The sequence below is a fragment of the Chelonoidis abingdonii genome, chromosome 1, assembly GCF_003597395.2.
Source record: "Chelonoidis abingdonii isolate Lonesome George chromosome 1, CheloAbing_2.0, whole genome shotgun sequence".
Classification (NCBI taxonomy): Eukaryota; Metazoa; Chordata; order Testudines; family Testudinidae; genus Chelonoidis; species Chelonoidis abingdonii.
In genome coordinates, this window is record NC_133769.1 from 152,893,807 (window position 1) to 152,912,850 (window position 19,044).

The 19,044-nt window shown below is 48.9% G+C and overlaps 2 protein-coding genes across 2 annotated transcripts in view; one reads left to right on the top strand and one right to left on the bottom strand.

The window, feature by feature from the left end:
• Nucleotides 1-11,983, top strand: part of ACRBP (acrosin binding protein) — a 64,471-nt gene extending 52,488 nt beyond the window's left edge. Inside the window, exons 6-10 of the mRNA XM_032802149.1 lie at nucleotides 8,228-8,360; nucleotides 8,680-8,859; nucleotides 8,968-9,135; nucleotides 9,214-9,300; nucleotides 11,870-11,983. Of these exons, the coding sequence (XP_032658040.1) occupies nucleotides 8,228-8,360; nucleotides 8,680-8,859; nucleotides 8,968-9,135; nucleotides 9,214-9,300; nucleotides 11,870-11,983 (682 nt within the window). The remainder of the gene's footprint in view (nucleotides 1-8,227; nucleotides 8,361-8,679; nucleotides 8,860-8,967; nucleotides 9,136-9,213; nucleotides 9,301-11,869) is intronic.
• Nucleotides 11,984-13,221: 1,238 nt separating this feature from the next.
• LOC116837447 (protein Wnt-4-like) lies at nucleotides 13,222-17,489 on the bottom strand. Its single transcript, XM_032801820.1, has 5 exons — nucleotides 17,425-17,489; nucleotides 16,872-17,110; nucleotides 14,998-15,129; nucleotides 14,534-14,676; nucleotides 13,222-13,689 (listed from the first exon to the last, which is right to left on the bottom strand). Exons 1-5 carry the CDS (start codon nucleotides 17,487-17,489, stop codon nucleotides 13,222-13,224), a joined length of 1,047 nt encoding a protein of 348 aa, XP_032657711.1.
• Nucleotides 17,490-19,044: the final 1,555 nt, after the last annotated feature.

Below are 19,044 nucleotides of genomic sequence, written 5' to 3' on the forward strand. Positions count from 1 at the left end.
TCAGATCTAGATGGCTGTGAATGCCATGTGCCTTTCCTCCAGTGCTAGAAGCATACCAGAGATGTCAACATGAAGTGCTAGAGAGACTCAAGGGGGTTGATGTCATTGCAGATGACACCTTAGTGTTTGGTTGTGGAGACTCCCTTGAAGAGATTAATGCTGATCATGATCATGTACTGCTTTATAATACATATCAGTGAATCTCCAACTGAGTGAGGGGGGGAAAAAAATCATGCCTGTCAGCTATGTTGTATATCAGACACCTTCGAACAGCACAGGGCTTAAACCCAAGCCCTGAGAAGGTCCAAGCCATGTGGGGCATTCCTTCTCCACAAATGTGCAAGTTATACAGTAATTTGTGGGATTTGTTAATTCATAAACGCATAGAGTTTAAGGTCAGAAGGGACCATTAGTTCATCCAGTCTGACATTTTGTCACAAAAGTCATAGAAATGTGGGACTAGAAGGGCCCCGAAGAGACCATCTAGTACCCCCAATTCCCCCGCCCCCCCCCCTGCCCACAGAGGCATTACTAAGTACACCTAGACCATTCCTGAGAGATGTTAATGTGTCACAGGTCAGAAAATTTCACCCAGTTATCCCTTTATTGAGCCCTATAACTTTTTTGATTAAGTATTCGATTAAAGTCTATCTTCAAGAAAAGCATCATACTGAAGACAGTAAGAGAGGGAGAATCCACCACTGCTCTTGATAGTTTGTTCTAATGGTTAATCAATCTTAAAAAAACGGTGCCTTATTTCTAATTTGAAATTGTCTCGCTTCAATTTCCAGCCATTGGTTCTTGTTCTGCTTTTCTCTGCTAGATTTAAGAGCTCTTCAGTACTTGATATTTTCTTTCCATGAAGGTACTGGATTTATACACTGTAATCAAGTCATCTCTTAATCTTCTTTTGGATCAACTAAACAGATTAAGCTCTTTAAATTTTTCACTCTAAGGTATTTTCTTAAGTCCTTGAGTCAGTGTTGTGGCTCTTCTCTGCACACTCTCCAATTTTTCGACAACCTTTTAAAAATTTTGGCACCAGAACTGGATGCACTGTTCCAGAATCGCTCTCACCAATGCTGTATATGGAGGCAAAAATCACCTTCCTACTACTCACTACTTCTCTGTTTATACATCCAAGGATTGCATTAGCCCTTTCTACCACAGCATCACAATGGGAGCTTGTCTGAGTTCTTTGTTGCTGCTGTCCAGGCTACAGTCCCTCATTCCATAGGTATGGCCTGCACTCAATGTTCCTACATGTCTGAACACACCGTTTTGTTTGAAAGGGCACCCAGTTTACCTAAAATATTTATGTAAAATTGTGAAGAACTTGTAACTATTCTATGTGATGCTAGCGAGTGAGCATTGGGAGCAGTTTTATTACAAGATGATCAGCCTGGAGCATTTATATAGTGGGAAATCAAGCCTACTTCTTGATGGTTGATGAGTACTTGGATTACTGGGAAATCAATTCCCTTATACACACAGCAGCAGCCTCTGTCACTGAACGCTGCAAAGGTCAGTTTGCCTGGCATGGAATTTTAGGACTCTTGTCATAGATAATGGACCTCAGTTTGCATGTTGGGAATTTGAACATTTCCCATCCTCTCCCTATCACAGCCAGTCTAATGGCAAAGCAGAAGCATCTATCAAGATTGCCAAGAAACTACTAGAAAAGACAAACTGGGATAGTGAAGATCCATGGACAGCTCTACTGGGCTGGAGAAATACAGCAACAGAAAGCATGGGTACATGGGCTGGAGCCCATTAAAGCATCTCATATCGTGCAGACCCTGGACTCTACTGCTCACAGCAAATAAGCTCTTGAAGCCACTAGTGGTGGAAAAGGTGACAGACCGAGTTAAAGAGCAGTGACAACAAGCCAAATACTACTATAGCTAAAAAAGACAAACAGCTTCCTGAGCTCCAGATATGACAGCTAGTCAGAGTATAAGGAGTTCCTAATGAGAGACAGAAGAGAAGGAGGGCTGGAACATGTAAGCAAAGAGAAGCAAATATCATACATGATGATAGTATAACAACAATTCTATCAATGCAGCTATTGTTTCCTGAGATCAGCCAAGCAGCAGCTGATCTCTCGGAATAATTTAAGTGAATCCACATGGATGCAGCTACTAGCAACCCTCATGACTTGTCATTATGGTTATGCCAGAAAATCTAGCAGCACAGAATTTTCCTGCAAACAAACAGAAGGAGTGGGAAAGAGACTCAAAATATCATCGCTTAGAATGGAAGAGCAATAAAGTTGCCTAATACATTCAAAAACTAATTTAAACGATCGTTTCTTTTATGGCAAGAGAGATGTTACACGTGTGCTGTATGTCGATATATCTGGAAACAGTTAATAAAAATGTGCCAGTAGATGATGCTTAAAAATCTGTATTATTATTTAGGGGTTTTATAGGACCAAAAAAGTTTATTGTTGTTATACACTGCACACAAATATTTATTTGGCCAAAGAGAAGAAGAGATTGACCCTTTAGCCTGGTGTTTCAGGCACTCACCTGGGCTGTGAAAGACTCTCTGCTTCTCTGATTATTTATTCAGTTATTCAAAGTGGAACAGCTCCAATAGGAGAGATTGAGAGAGGCCACCCCCAGATATTCCTTAGCCTACTGGCTAGGGTATTCATCTAGGATATGGAAGGCCCAAATTCAGAAGAGCAGGACTTGAAAACAGGTCTTCCACAGCCCAGGTGAGAGCCCTGACCACTGGACTATTGACTATAATAGGGTAGAGTGGTCCCTCTCACATTTTTCCTGAGAAAGGGTTGATCTGACCTAACTTAGGTGCCTAATTCCAGGGGAGGGCTCACAGCTGTGAATTCTGAGAGGAGATAGAAGCCTCCTTCTGGCCTAGAGTTAGGTGCCCCTCTCTTTGAGATTTCCTCCTAGCTAGTTTAGGCAGCTCCCTTGTCCATATGCTGGCTTCTGTGAATGCCATTCATAGGTGCCTAATTCTTCAAATGTGTTATGTAAAGCGCCTAGGTGCCTAACTCAGGGTTACATCAACATGGTTACAACAACACTGCATAACTCAGCATTATGAATTCTACTAAGAGGTACTTACTGGAAAACCTGGTTTGGAGATTGTTCTAGAGCAGTTATCGGCACCCTTTGGCACCTGGCTCGCCAGGGTAAGCACTCTGGTGGGCAGGGCCGGTTTGTTTACCTGCCACGTCCACAGGTTCGGCTAATTGCAGGTCCCACTGGCTGCAATTCCTCATCCCAGGCCAATGAGGGCAGCAGGAAGCAGCTGCCAAGAACATCCCTTGGCCCACGCTGCTTCTCGCCACCCCCATTGGCCTGGAACAGCAAACCGCAGCCAGTGGGAGCCGCAATCGGATGAACCTGCGGATGCGGCAGGTAAACAAACCAGGCCGGCCTGCCATGGGGCTTACCCTGGCGAGCCGCGTGCCAAAGCTTGCCGATTCCTGTTCTAGAGCAACATCACTGTATGTGTTCAAAAGGGTTGAACTGAAATTCCATCTCTATTTTACTTCCCTTTCTTGTCTGAAGTCTTCTGTTGGCATATTGTTTAGTTTTATTCTGCATTGGATGGACTGGTACATTGCTTTAATGTCATGTTTCCCACCAATTTAATGTTCAGTCCTAGATGTCAGATTGAGTCAAAAGTTTTTTAAAGCCTATGAAGAGTCCAAATCTTTCTCCCTGTTTTTTGTCTTTTACATGCTTGTTAATCACATCTGTGGAGAATGTGGGAGATATCTTGACTATCTCAGGCCTTGGCTACACTGGCGCTTTACAGCCCTGCAAATTTCTTTCTCAGGGTGTGAAAAAACACCTCCCTGAGCGCAGCAAGTTACAGCGCTGTAAAGCGCCAGTGTAAACACTGCCCCAGCGCTGGGGATGCGGCTCCCAGCGCTGTAAACTAATCCCCAAGGGGAGGTGAAGTACCTGCAGCACTAGGAGAATTCTCTCCCAGCGCTGCGCTGCGTCCACACTCACACTTCAAAGCGCTGCCGCGGGAGCGCTTTGGAGTTGCGAGTGGAGCCAAACCCTCAGTTTACCTGCATATATTATTCTCTCTGACTGCAGGGAGTTAAATCAAAAGAGGCTGTTAGGAAGAACAAGCAGGAAACAAGACAATGGACAGAGATAAGACCCTCTGGGTAAGCAAATTCAAGGGAGTGAAGAGAACAATGGCTGGGCCACTAACTGGGAAGATGCTATTTCCAGCCACCAGTCAAAAGTACCATAGCTGATTTGACAAGGCTGAAGGCCTAAGGTCAAAAGGAAACTAGACAGTTAACTCTCTAGAGAGGGAGGGGGAAGTTCAGTCATCAGGGAATTGTTTTCAGAGAGTAGAGGGACAGAGACACAGGCCCTGCAGGATGGGTCTGAGGCAGCTGGGCTTGACTAAGCTTGAGGGAAATTACAAACTTTAGGTGAGAGCCAGGTCTATATGCCTCTGGTTGTTTTAACTCTCTTCTCTGGTTGCAATGTACCTTTGGGTGAATAAACAATGCATTTGTTTTGAAGACACTGTTTTGAGTCACTTCAGTCTGCTGCTGGTCAAAAACCCCAGAAGGATGTTTCTTCCAAGTACCAAATACAGCTAGGCCTGTCAAGATATCACAGGTGGTAAACAGGGACTGCAACCCGACAACAGTCTAAAAGAGGTATAATGGTGGACTTCCACACAGACAGGGATGAAGGCAGTAAAAACTGTCATGTGAGAGGCACACTCAGGGGAGACTGGAAAGGCATATAAGGCACTGCTCTCCTTGTAACCATGATAGCACCTGTGGCTTATAGTTCATTTTTCAAGGAAAAACAATTTGGCATGCCTGAACTACTGGTCAGGTAATGCATTATTCTGTTGCTAAAGATACTACAGATATACAAACAGAGCCCTTTATATTTGTTTAGGTTGAGGGATTTCCGCTTTTGTATTCAGGTAGCTTGTTCATTGACCATATCTCAGGGAAGTGTCCATACTGGATGGTTAGGTTAACTAACTAACGAACCCAGATGGGTTCAGGCAAATTGTTTTAATATGTTTTCAGGTGTTTGATACCTTTGTATAGGTCCCAGAAGTGCTCTGTCCAGATTCTACTATTCGGAATAGATGGGTTTTGTTTTAAATTTAGTTGGCTTCAGTTTTATCCAGATTTGCCAGAAGCATTTGGTGTCCATCATATCTTCAGTCTGTGTTAATTTTTAATTCAGGTGCTCCAGTTTTTTTGGTGGAGCACTGATTTGTTGTACATCAGTAAACTGTGGCAAGCTATGCGTAGGTCAGTGACATGTACCTCTCTGTGTTTTAAGTTGGAGAGTTTCTCACTTTATTCCTGAGTATATGGCAGCTTCAGTGAAATCATTTTGCTTTCTCTTGGAGTGGCAGTCCTGTTTTGTGTGGTTAGGATTGTGTGGTTGTGTGAGTAGGGATGCTATGCTGGTCTGGTAAAGACTCAGAGAGTCTTTTGTGGCAATGTTAATATCATTTGCTATTTGGCCAGAGTGTTTGTTTGATGTGCATTTGTAAGGGAGTGGACTCACTCCTGCGTCGCCTCCTGCTGGTCATCCATGGGAATTAGCTCTTCCAGCATCCTGGAGCGCCCCCTGCAGGCTGGTGATCTGCCTTACCACTGTCCCCCGTGTCCCTCCCAGGACCCTGGTGCCCCTTTCGCTGGGTTGCTGCCCCCCTACCAGTATCCCCACACCCACAAACCCCACCTCACCACAGTGTAAGGCTACTGCCAGTCACCATCTAGCCCCACTCCCTGGGGCAGACTGCAGTATACACCACTCATCACAGGCAAGCTTGGGTTGGACCTGCTGCCTCTTTCAATAGCTGAGCTGCCCCTCTGCATCCCCAGTACTGGTCTTAGGCCCTCAGCTAGGCCCACAGCCTGGGGGTTTTCCAGGCTGGAGCTCCCCAGCTTCTCTAGCCTTCCCCCACCCTGATGAGCTCCCGAGCAGCCAGGCTCTTCTCTCTCTACAGAGAGAGAGAGTCCAGAGCTTCTGGTTACCCTGGCCTTCTTATAAGGCCTGCTTGGTCTGTTTGGGGCATGGCCCCAACTGCAGCCACTTCTCCCAGTCAGCCAGGGTTTTGCTCCCTTCCCCAGCCCCAACCCTCTGCAGGGCTTTTCCAACCCTGCTACACCTGCTCACCCCGCTACACCCCTCCCTCAAGATCACCACCCCTGGGACTAGGGGTGTCTGCTTGCCTGGACCAGTCACCCATGTGCCTCCAGTGCCACCCACTTCTTTTCTGACTCCTCCAGTCGCTTACGCAAATGGGTCTCCTCCTCAACAATGGCCGCATACTCTTGCGTGAGGTCCAAGGCTCTTGCTTTGGCATCACGGCGGGCCTCCAGCTGTGCCCGCAGTCCAGACTCTCTAGACCCTCTTCCTTCAGGGTATGGGTGCCTACTGCAACCCTTTCCACTACCACCTGGGTTCCAGCCTCTTGCCGGGCCCCCTCTGTCCCTATTCCCCGGCTGAAGGCATGTCCAGCGGTGGTCTGGGTCCCAACCTCCCACGGGGTCCCCTCTGTCCCAGGTGTCACCTTCACCAGCTCTTCACGCTTCAACCCTTCCGGGTCTCCAGGCACCTCCACTGGCTGCACCTCAGCTCCCCTGAGGGGGCAGTGCCTCCATATGTGGCTCAGTTCATGGCAGGCCCAGCAGGCTCCCCACCTCTTGGCTACCTTGGACCTTTCGGGGTCCTTCCAGGGTCCCACCCCTTTACCAGGGTTGCCTGGACCCTCTGCCTTGGGCCTGGGCACGCCCACTGCAGGTGCCCTTGTCACCTACAGGCCCAACATGTCCTCAGCCTCCTGGGTCCCCTCACCCAGCAGATTAGCTATGGGACTTGTCTCTGTCTCTCTTTGGGGCGAGGTGCCCCCATCCCAATAGGGACAATCCCTCTTTACATATCCCTGCCTTCTGCAGGTATAAGAAGTCTTTCTCCTCTGCCACTCCTGCTGGAGGATCCTTGCTAGGGCCCGCTGCTCATCCATTGGCTGGTCCAACTGCTTGTGGAGGGCCCACTGCACCATAATCTCTGTGGCTCATCAACCTCCTTCATCCAGGGTGCAGACACCTGTCCCCCAACCAGAGTTACCCCCTTGGGCCTCTTCAAAATACACCCCAGTATACCAGGGTTCCATTGTTCCCTTCCAAAGTCTCTGGGCGATAATCCTGCTGTCTGTGCTCTAGCCCCTTGTGTCAGGGGTGGACAGCTCCTGCCTGCATTCTCCACCACTTGTAAAGGTATGGACTCACTCCTGCAGCGCCTCCTGCTGGTCGTTCATGGAAATTAGCTCTTCCAGTGTCCTGGAGTGCCCCCTGCAGGCTGGTGACCTGCCTTACCACTGGCCCCCATACCACTGTTCACCCCGCTACAGCATTCATTAGGTTTTTGAAGTTTTCAGGGAGGTCTCATATTTTTCTTTTTAATTTTGTCTCCAGATCTTTTCCCTGGGTTATCTGTAGAGGGTTTGTAGTAGGTGGTTGTCTGTTGTTATTAAATAGGATTTGTTTAGATATAGGACCAGTTCACTGTGGTCTGGTAACACTCTCATGCACATACGCATACTGTGAGTGCCTCACCCACACCTTTAGAGAGCTCATTATACAACTGCACAACCACAACCTTGTGCACATGCCTGGAGAGTTTCTTGCACCTATACTCTTGTACATGCATGGCTGAGACCTTCTCATGCCCACAAAAATACCCGCATGCATGTGCACAGTGAGTTCCTCACACACCCACTCTTGGGCCCATGCCAACTGAGTTCCTCACAAGCATACACACACACACAATTATGTGCACACTAAAAACGCATGAAACTTCCTTGTCCAGCGCACTGTTGTGTTCTGTGTCACCACAGCTGACAATAAGCAGTTCTCCAAGATCTAATTCCTATATCTTCAAATAAACAAAACTAGCAAGAACTGCAGTAGTGCCACCTGATAACTCAGTAATGCTAGTCATTGTACAAATACCCCTTCACATACTGGTAAATATAACTAATACACATACATATTACACATACATACATACATACAAACAAACACTGCACGCATGCCTGCCACTCATACAAACACACAGAACTTCTGGACTATGAGCCAGTGCAGCACCCTCTGCTCATCCCTTAAAGAACCAGCAGGAAACTACAGATCCCAGAAACTGACTTGCTGCTCCTTTCCCTGTTTCTTACTCTGCATTAGCCTCTTAGCTCTGGAGAGGGATGAGGCTCTGGTGATTCTCTGCTATGCAATGCTGGAGGGGATCTGCCTATCATCAGCCGTTACCCAGGCTTGGAAGCGAATGGAGGCAAGAACACTTGGATTTGGGGATTCGGTAAGAATCACTATCTAGCCTCTGTGGCAATACTCCCTAATCCTTCTTACTAGTTCTTCCTGACTGTAGCATCTAGTACGGGAGAATATGAGAACTTCCCAAATAGCCAGTGCTCTGGCTCTGCTTTCCACAGTCCCTCCTGTTGGAAGAGGCTGGGGCTGGAGTGGCTAGATTATAAATTAGATGAGACCTACAGACAGAGTCTGGTCCAAGAGCATGGGAGACCCTTGAGACCAGCTCTCAGTCTCCCCATGCCCTCCCTCCTTGCCCCACTCAGTCCACCACAGCCCCTTCATCCTGCCATTTTCTTCCTCTCTAGGTGTGTGATAGTCTTGGAAGGCACCACATGGAACTGTGCCCCGACTGTGCCTTCTGCTCACTGAAGAGGGAGCAGTGCCATGGGGTGTCAGATCTGAGACGTGTTCACTGTGATGTTGGCACCTTCACTACCTACATCAACCCTGAGATCTCTGCCCAATATCAGGCTGTGGGCAATAAGGTACAGACCCAGTTCTGCTTGTACCCAAGGCTGTGAGGCAGGGTCTTGGATTAGACACAACCAGGGCATTGCACTAGGGACACTCGCCTGTCTCTAATCTGTTTGCAGGTTGGTTCCCTGGAGGCAATGGGGTATTATGGGATGGAGGTGTACGGCGGGCTGCGTGCAGATTATTGGTGTGGCCGCCTGGCCACACACGGCTGTGATGACCCCCGTGTGATCCTTTGGCTGCAAGTGGAATATGCTTTCTTCCAAGGAGGAGACTTCCCAAACAAAGTAAGTGCCGAACCTCACTGTCCCTTCATCCCTCCTTGCCTCTATTTTCTCTCTAACATTTCACTCCTCTCTCCCCAGATCTGTGACTCAGATGGAGTTCAGCACCCTAATTACTGTGCATTCAAGAGTCACCAGTGCCTACAGCGCAGCCTCAGCAGCCAAAAGGTGAGGAGCTGCCCCACTCCCCAGGGATCTACCCAGCTCCACACTGACAATTCACTGTCCAGAATGGCAGCCCTCCCAACTCCAGTTTCCCCATCTCTTGGCTCTGTCCTGCCCCTTCCCTGCCCCAGGATTTTCCCCTCCTGCAGGACTTGAATTGGGGTGGGGTGGGTGTGGTGGTACTTTCCTTAGCTCCACCCAAAAATCAAGCTTCACCCACCTGGGTTTCCAAAAAGAGATGCCACTTGTAGTAGACGGTGCAGATGTTCAAAACATGATCAGAGATCCTCTGCTGGACTCTTTAGGCTTGACTCCTCAGTGGGATTTGGTTATACCTAGAACCAGGCACATACCATGTGCCTTGGACTTGTGATAAAATTTAAATTTAAATGTCCATCAAAAAGTTTTTCTAGTCTTTATGATTTTGAAAAATCTGAGTGTAATTGATGCAATGGTGCCAGTGGGGAGAAAGCAGCAGAGGAAGGTGCACCAACCACTAAGGTCAAAGAGAAACCCACCTGACCCTATGTCAAGGCTGAATCCCCACTCTGTCACTCTGAGTGCAGAAGGTGGGGGGCCTGCAAGATTTTAAAAATGAATACTTGCCACTCCAGGCTTGTATTAAACTCCCAAGGTAACAGCTTTTCTCTAACCTTGGCTTGGTAAATGCTGCCAGTGCCCGAATGCAAAAAAAACCCTTTGAAGCCAGGAAGGAGCAGTTGGGAATTTCTCCCTATGGGGTACCCTCAAGCTCTCTCTCTCTCTCACCCCCCCCCCCCCCCCATGGAAGAGCTGAGAAAGAAAACAAAGGAAATTAGCTGTGGCTACCAGATAATCAAACAACACACACAAAGCTCTTAGGACAACAAAAATCCAATCCTGTTCTTAAAAAAGGTAAATTTTTATTAAAGACAAAAAGAAAGAAAATACATCTGGAACTTGGGCTTTTGCTAGATTTTAAAAGAGCAATTCCAAAAATCAAGCACCCAAAATAGCTTTATTGGGAGTTCAGCTGAAAGGTTACAAGCAAACAAAAGCATCTGGGGTTAGCACAGAGGAGATCCACAAGCCAAAATAAAGAATAAACCTGATCGCATTTATCTAAACGTTCAGACCTTACACAGCATTCTTGCTTACAGCATTGCTGCTCTGTCATAGAATATTAGGGTTGGAAGAGACCTCAGAAGGTCATCTAGTCCAATCCCCTGCTCAAAGCAGGACCAACACCAACTAAATCAACCCATCCAGGGCTTTGTCAAGCCAGGCCTTAAAAACCTCTAAGGAAGGAGATTCCACCACCTCCTCCAGTGCTTCACTGCCCTCCTAGTGAAACAGTGTTTCCTAATATCCAACCTAGACCACCCTCACTTCAACTTGAGACCATTGCTCCTTATTCTGTCCCTACTGCCCAGAGAACAACAGACAAAGGGAAAGTTTCCTTCCCCATTTAAAAAGTTTTAGCCTCATTGGCTCTTTTGGTCAGGTGCCCACTTTTTTTTTTCTTTTCTCTTTACCTGGGGTCCTTTTTAACCCCTTAGAGGTAAAGCAGGTAAAGAACAGCTACCAAGAGGGATTTTACAGCTAACTGGCTGGCTGGGTGTCCATCAAAGGGAGCTATCCCACTACTTTATCACATCACACCCCATACCCACCACCAGAGTCGACTAGACTCCCCCTCAGGCTCCACTCCTTCTCTAAGACCTTTGGCTTCACAGCCTAGGGGCAGAAAAGTTGTGTATCTTCCAGGCACCATGCACTAGGAACACAAACTCAAAGGTCACTCACAGTAGATTATGCAAAATTCCATAAATTGATCCTCCTCCTTCCTTCTTATTCACAGCTGTAATTAGGTGTAAAACAGATACCTTGTTGCTCTAAGATCCTGGGACTGACATTGCTAACAGATACTACCTCACCCACCTTGTCTCTCAGAGAACAGTGCTGACATTTTAAATCAGCATAATTGGACATGTGAGTTAGCATCCACTGAAATAAACATGGCAGGTTAAGCCTCTCAGAGCCCTTGTTTCAAGCTGCCTGCAGATTCAGGCAGATGTCATGAGTTCATATTTTGAAGGTTTTCTTCACAACCATCAGGGCTAGAAACTTATGTCATAGATTTGTAGAGTTTAAGGCAGAAGGGACCATTAGACCATCTAGTCTAACCTCGTGTATATCTCAGGCCCTTAACCTTCAAAAAGTTATTTTTAATTAAATCTGAAATTATGGAGAACAAAATGGGAGAAAAATAAATAAATCCTAGGTCACCAGCCTAGTGCAGCCCAGCTACCTTTTCCATCAGGGATTGCCCCCTTGCTACCTTTGACTGGGTCTCCTCACCCAAGGTCTCCACCCTGCTGTGATCTAGGGACAGGACCCTCTCTTCCCGGCCCTCCATTGGTCAAGAGACAGGCTCTCATACTTGCAGGGCTCATGTTAGGGGGAGACAGCTCCCTTCACTCCCAGGACTCCCTTGACTGGTATTTGGGTCCCTTGACTCTAGGGTGGAGACAGAGGGGTCTGCACCAGTCTCTGGGGATAAGGTTATCTATCTCTCTGTCTATCTGCTCAGGTGCTTCGTCATGGTTGCCGCAGGAATGAGACATACCAAGTGCTGAGTGAAGAGAAAGGTGAAGAGGAGGTGCTGCTCTGGAGCCAGAAATTCTTCAGCTTGACTGAGGGATGAGTGGAGGAGAGAGGACAGAGGAAGACCCCAGGGAGGAAGGGAAAAGGGGGCATAGGACACTGAATGGACCTTGTGGAGGCAGAGAGAGGAGGAGAAACTTGACAGGACCTGAAGCAACTTTTCTCAACCTCTGTCTGTCTCTCTGTCCCCAGGGAAAATGTCTAGTGCCCATCCCTGCTTTCATCCAAGTGCCACAGCTTCCTCTCTGCTCCATACAGCAGTGTGAATGACAGCACCCCAGAACTCACTGGGGAATCCCTGACCTTGGCATTTCATTTGACACCAACCCGGGCACTGTACAGTTTCAGCTGTCCCCCAGGTGCCTCTAAGGCTCAGCAGCAACAGGGACTCCAGCAACAGGAGCGGCATCAGCCCTGGGGTGATTCACTTGGAGTCTCTGCTAGTTTCCAGGTTCCTGCCTGATGGCCCTTGCCCAAAGCCCACAATGTCTTTACCCTCAGGCCTCCTGCTATCGACACAACCAGTGGGTTGTTTTCCTATATTATGTTTTGGTTTATAAAGAGCCTGTTCAGCCAAAGTGCTTCACTTTCTCTGTTCTTTTAGCTACTGTTCTTTTTGAACCACATGATCCTCTCCCTACTCCTTCATCCACACTAGCTTCGTCAGTCAGCAGTGTCTCTTGCACTCTCACTGGTTCCCCTTACGCATTCACCAATGCCCCCTCATTTAACTGCATACAAAGGGCACTGGAGTCCTGAGCTTTCAGAATGGACTCTGAGTGCTGTCTCCCCCACCCCAGTGCATGCGCGGAAGTGCCCACCCAGGGTTTCACACACACAGTAGCTCATGCTCGCATCTTTTGCTAATACAATAATTTTATTCCTAATATTTTAAGGGTTTATTTGACTCAGTGTTCAACCCCATGTCCCTCCCCCCACCCCCCAAAAAAAAAATTCAGAGAATGCCATCACAAGCGAGTAAACCCAAATACCCTTGAGCCACATCCCAGACAAACCCCTCTGTAACTGCGGAACAACCTCTGTGCAGCCCCCTCCCCCCCGAAATGCCCCCTCTGAAGCAATCAGTTCCCTCCTCATTGGGGTGGTAAAGGGTCTCCATCCCCCTCCCCCTCCCATGTGTATATTCCTCTCTGGAGCTCTCAGTCCCTCTCTCTGAGTCATCCCCTCCCCATGTCTTCCCCAAGGTTACCCCGCCTCTTGGTGCTGGCACTCTTGCCCACCATTTGCTCCCTCCCCCCAGTTCAGTTCAGCTCCCCCTCACCGGCAGGTGTGCACCTCCACAAGGTGGTGGCACTGCTTACACTTGACTGAGCAGCACCAGTGGAACTTGCAGCTGCATCTCTCCACCATCTCGGCCTGGGCCGTGCGGAAGCCTCGCCCGCAGCACAGCAGCTCGCAGCCATCCATGGCGTGGGACGTCCGGTTGCACTGGCGTCCGGAGGTGCCAAAGACCCCGCTGTGGGTGTCCCGGTCACAGAAGTCTGGGCTGGCCACCAGGTAGACCAAGTCGTGAGCTGTGTAGGGTTTGAAGCGGGAGCTCTTGGGCACCAGGAGCTTGCGGGAACCAACCCGCTTGGGGTGCACCTCTGTGGCCCCCTCAAATTTCTCTTTCAGGACATTGCCCACCTTGCGGAATGGGGGCATCACCTTCCAGCAGGTGCGGACCTCGCAGGAACCTGACACTCCATGACACTTGCACTCTACCTTCATGTGGGACAGGATGGCCTGGCAAGTAGAAAGCGTCTGTCAGCAGGAGGGGGATGGCCTCATGCAGCCCACCTGAGGGTGCCAGTGAGAAGTGGATTTAAGCCTACAGTGGAGCTTCTTCTTACAACCCAGGGGGTGCTGCACGTGGGGAGTGTGACACAGAGAGTCAGGGAAAGGGATCACTCTAAGGTGTGTGACAGGGAACAGAGGCTGCTCACAGGAATATGAAATACAAGTCACTGATCCACTCATCAGCTGAAGGGATCCACTGTGGGGGGAAAGGACCTGCCCAGAACTACAGCAATCCCTTTGCAGAGGGATATGAGCAGACCTTCTTAAAAATGAGAAAGGGATCCACTCTGAGGTAGTAGAAGAAGGGATCTACTCTGCCACAAAGGAACAAAATCCACTATGAGTCAGAAGGAGGATCAGGGGCCTACTCAGGAGGCAGTGACTGGGGAAAGAGAACCATTCATTCAAAAGAGGTGAAGGGATGGGGAATCGCCTGAAGGCAGAGTGAGGGAAATGGATTCACTTTAAGAAAAAGGCAGAGGAAGGGGAATCCCCATCTAGACTATAGGAGGGAAAGAAAGCTGCTCTGAGGGAGGTGGAGCTGAGGAACTGGGATCCACTCCAAGGCATATAAAGAACAGGCTCTGCTCTGGGGCAGAGCAATGATAGACTCTGAAGAAAAGGCAGGGAATTGGATCCAATCAGAAGGGAAGGGCTCTCCTCAGAGGTAATCAGTTTGTGGGTGCCACTCTAATTTGGACAAAAAGAGTGGGGGATGGGACAGGCTCTGGTCCCCAACGAGAGGCTCAGACATCTGGGTATGTTCCCCAGCACATGGTACCAACTTTACCTTCCTACCAGCCTCATTGTTGTGCAGGTTCATGAGTGCTCGGCTGGACGAGACACCATGGCTCCGTTCAGGGTTATCCACGAAGGCTTGAGAAAAGGCAATACCATAGGACAGGTTGTCAGAGCAGCCTGACCACTGGAATCCTGGGAAAGAGAGAGAGAGTCCATGAGGCAGACAGGCTGCTCCAGGTGTGGGGGCAGATGTAGAGGTGTTCAGGCTTTCCAAGCAGGGAAAAGAAGATCGCTCTGCTCATAGCTCCCTGGCCCCACCCTCCCTATGCTGTTCTTATCCCAGGGGCATGCAGTGGCGGCACTCTCCATCCCCATTTATTTTTCTGCTCTCCTCTGCACCATCCCCTTCCCAGGGATATGTAGCAAGCTTTGTTGTCTCCTCCCATTCATCCTCCCAGTTCTTCCCATGCCAGTGAGGGACTTCTTTCTCCAGCACCAACCACCTTCTGTTACCTTCTGCGCTGACTCCACGGATCTTGCGATCACATCCGCACTTCTCCAGCTCCCCACGGCTGCAGGCCCGGGTCACAGCGAATGCCACTCCCGCTGATGAGATGGCATGAATGAAAGCAGATTCTCGTGTACCTGCAGAAGAGACAGAAGCAGCCTTGGAAGGAACAATTTCTTCAAGATTTGTCTAAGGAATTTCTCCTTCAGTTCATTTGTGGAGAGAGAAAACATTGCAGTTTCATCTGTATTAGACACTTGGAGGCAGCCTGAGACAAGCAGGGGCTATGTGATAATGCTGTGTCACTCCCAGAAAGGAGATGTTCAAACAGAAATCGCACTGGTAAATCATTAAAAGGAGTTTTTGCTACATCCTCAGAGGTCTTGGATCCCACAGCAGGGAGAAGCTAGCCACTCGTGCTAGGGTACCAGGGAGATCCCACACGGCATGCACGCAGCTCTGGGCTCCTCAGTCCCAGAGGTCTCATGTCCCCAGCAGGGAGGTAAGGGGATGCAAGTCTGAAAGGGAATTTTTTTAGGGGGAGAACCAGAGAGCATGCAGTGAGGCTGAGCACAGGAACCATCCTGCAGCCCTGAGAGGGTCAGTGAGCCTGCAGAGTCATCCCTCCAAGTGAATGGCCTGGAGCCTCATTTCTCAGGACTAAAGCAAGGCAAATAACTAATTTTTTGGTTTGCTGGCAGTTCTGCAAAAAAAAAAAAAAAGGAGGGGTTGGCTCAAACTGGAATAGTAACATATTTTTGGAGACTCAAATTAGGAAAAAATCATTTTGGGTCAAATGAAACATTTTGTTTCATTTTTGGAAATTGTAAACATTTTTTAAAAAGCAAAGAAAATGAAGGGCTCTATTCACAAACAGAAGAGGTAGGCGGTGCCCCCCATGATAACCTTTAGCTCAGTAGTTGGGGCACTTATCTGTGGGAGGGAGAAGGGAAGGCTCCCAGGTGCATGCTCAAGATATTCTGAGGTAGAGCTGTCTTGAGATCTCCTACTAAAGCAATTCCACTGTGTATAAAATATTTAAATAGTCATTGGGCCACAGTGAGAATGACTCTATAGCCCAGTGGTTAGGCCCCCCCACCTGAGAAGTAGGACACCTGGCTTCCAGTCCCTGTGCTAAGGATTTTTTATTTGCAATTATATAACTTATATTTTAATAATTATTATAATTATCCACATTATAACACCTTCAACAGGAAAGATCGAGCAAGCCCCACATCAGAATACGCTGGGGGTCAGGATACTTTTGTGGTAAGGAGGACAGCTGGGGTTAAGTCCCTGCTCCTGAGCAGGATTTTGAACCTGGGTCTTCCACATTCCAGATGACTACACTAACCATTGGGTGAAAAGGTTGCGGGGGAGGGGGACGCCTCCTTCTCCTGTTTTGTGAATGGTGCCTAAATCCCCTTGTAAAGCTAGCCCAAAATATTGAAACATTTTGTTTTCCTTTTTTGTTTCAGCTGAAACAATTCACCAAAATCAATACCAAGTCACTGTATCTTTCAGTTGACCTGAATCTGCTTTCCAAACACAAGCACGCTCCCTTCGGGTTTGGTGAGCATTAGGTTTAATAGTATGCTTGACCATTAGGATGAATAGTCTAGGTGAGCATTAGGATCAGTGTCTGATTGACCATTGGAGTCAGGGTGAACATTAGGGGTAGACTTAGGGAGTGGTTTAGCCGGAGTACTAGTGTTAGTTTAGCGCGGTAAGGTTAAGGTTTGGTTTGGGGCTAGGGTGAAGGTTTAAAAGTTAGGTTTAGTGTGAGCGTTAGGTTGGGGTTTGGACATGAGCCAAGAAGTTGAGCACTGATGGCAAATGTTCCATGCTGCGTAGATCTGCCTAACTCTTGACCTCTGACCTTGTATGGCAACCTTGCCAAAGACCTGTAGCCCCTGCAGAGTGGAGCAATTCCATCGACGGTTGTGAAACTGGTGCTGACACTCCTCTATGGCCAGCTCTGCTCCGTGCTTCACTGAGTCCATGGCTTCCGCTTGCCGCTGGCAGATTCGCACCTGCTCCTCCGCCAGGCCCTTCAAGCCCTCACAGGCACTGGAATCTTGCAGGGTCCCTCGCAGGGAGGGCTGCTTTGCCAGATGCCTGCACAGAGGGATAGAGGGAGTTAGCCACGCTCAGAGATGGGCTATGGACATGCTAATAGCTCAAAGGGAAAAATCTCCCATCATAGCCTCACTCTGAGAAGAGCCCATAGGGATACTCAGACTCCCTCTCCCCATGTGATCAGACTTCCACCCACCCCAGGGGATCCCCCAGCATCTCTTTGGGGTGCTGGGATCTCCTACACCTCCCTTTTCCTGTGAGATCTGCCTATTGTCTCTTGTGGGGATTAGGGTCCCTCAGCCCTTCCTAGGGGACCGTTAGGTCACGCAAGTTCCAGCCCACACCATACTTACAGCCAGGTCACAGCACGGATGTGCCGCACAGAAATCAACACAACATACAGCTGGACAATCTCCATCTTCTTGCTGGAGAAATCTTAGCCACAGTCCCTCTGCCTTAGCTGCACAAATGCCTTTCCCTCCTCCCCAGCGCTTGGTGCCAGAAAGTCACTCCCAGGGCAGTCCCAGTCCAGCACTGCGAAGAGCAAGTACCCCCACCTTGCACAACAACCATGAGCTGTCTCCGGGTGTCTGTCAGTGCGGGAGCCCTAGGTTAGCACTGTAGGGGCATCTACAGTGCCACTGTCCTCTAGGGATTGTGAGACATCACTGGAGGGTCAGGAGCACAGGACAGGGGTTCCACGACAGCTCTCCCAAAAAGGTGGCTCACATGGTGGAGTTCAGCATGAACAGCAAGCAGCCCCTGTACCCACAATTCCACATGCAGATTTTTTAAGTCTACTCCTCTGATGAATGCTTTATCCTCTTGCTCTCGCTCCCCTGCAGATCACACTGCCCACAAGCCAGCAGGGGAGCAGAGTGAGACCCTATTGGTAACTAATAGGCTCCTCTATGCAGTGAGGTCCCAGTGGCACCAATCCGCTGTTACATGGTGATTCAGTTCTCTGGCATCTTTTTCTACCACCAGTCCCTTTGGGAAGCGAGGGCGAGTCCCAGTGCTGGTTCCCAAGAGTGAAGCACAAGGAGAGCTGGTGCTCGTCTGGGCCTCCTTCACCTCCCAGCTGCCTTTCTTGGTGACTTTCTCTCATCTGGCTTCTTCGGGGTAGAGATTCCTCTTTTCTGTCCTGCAACCCTCATGGCTACAGCAAACAGACACAGCTCAGGCTGCTGCTTTCTGTCTCTCTTAACTCTTTCCCTGGCAGCTCTCTCCCCTTCTCCCCCCGCTGACCAGCCCCCACCAGCCTGAGGTCAAGGGACAGCCTGGAAATGGGGTGGGGGGTAATACCTCTCCCTGTGTCTGGGTTGGCTATTTTTGAAAACTGACATGGTCTAGATTGATAAATATGCCCCCCTCCAAAAAAATAAAAACCCACAAAACCCTGCACTGTGGAACCACTGAGGGATTAGGCAAATTTAACCCTTGTGTGCTGGGAGCAGGAACATCCTGAGAGAAAGTTTTTTTCCCCTAAACAGGACTGGGAAAAGCCCACCCTCCTGTAGGCTAAGGAAGGTTTAATTCCTCATATAGTTAGTTACAACTGGCTATACCTCTGACTCTGGCTGAGGTTTCATGTCACACATATGAGGTAGTCCTTTGGTCACAGGCTTTACTGAAATTGTCTGTCGTTCAAATAGGGCTGGATAGTGCTTGCAGCCCCCTGCCCCCAACTCTCATGTCTCCGTCTCTCTGTTTCTTCTTCCCTCCTCCCAGTCTTGGTTTTATCTGTTCTGAGACTGAACTCCCAGGCCAAAGACATGTTGGGATCTGCAGCTCCAGGGTGTAACCTCCAGCACGCCCCCAGTAAGCTGGTCTTACCTGCTGCCAACTCAGACAGGGGGCGGGGAGGTGAGGAAATGCAGGTGGTTATGCTGCTTTCCCTGGTGAGCTGAGGGTCCATGATACAGCTTCCTGACCTTGCCTGGGACAGCACAAGCATGGCAGCTCATGGGCTG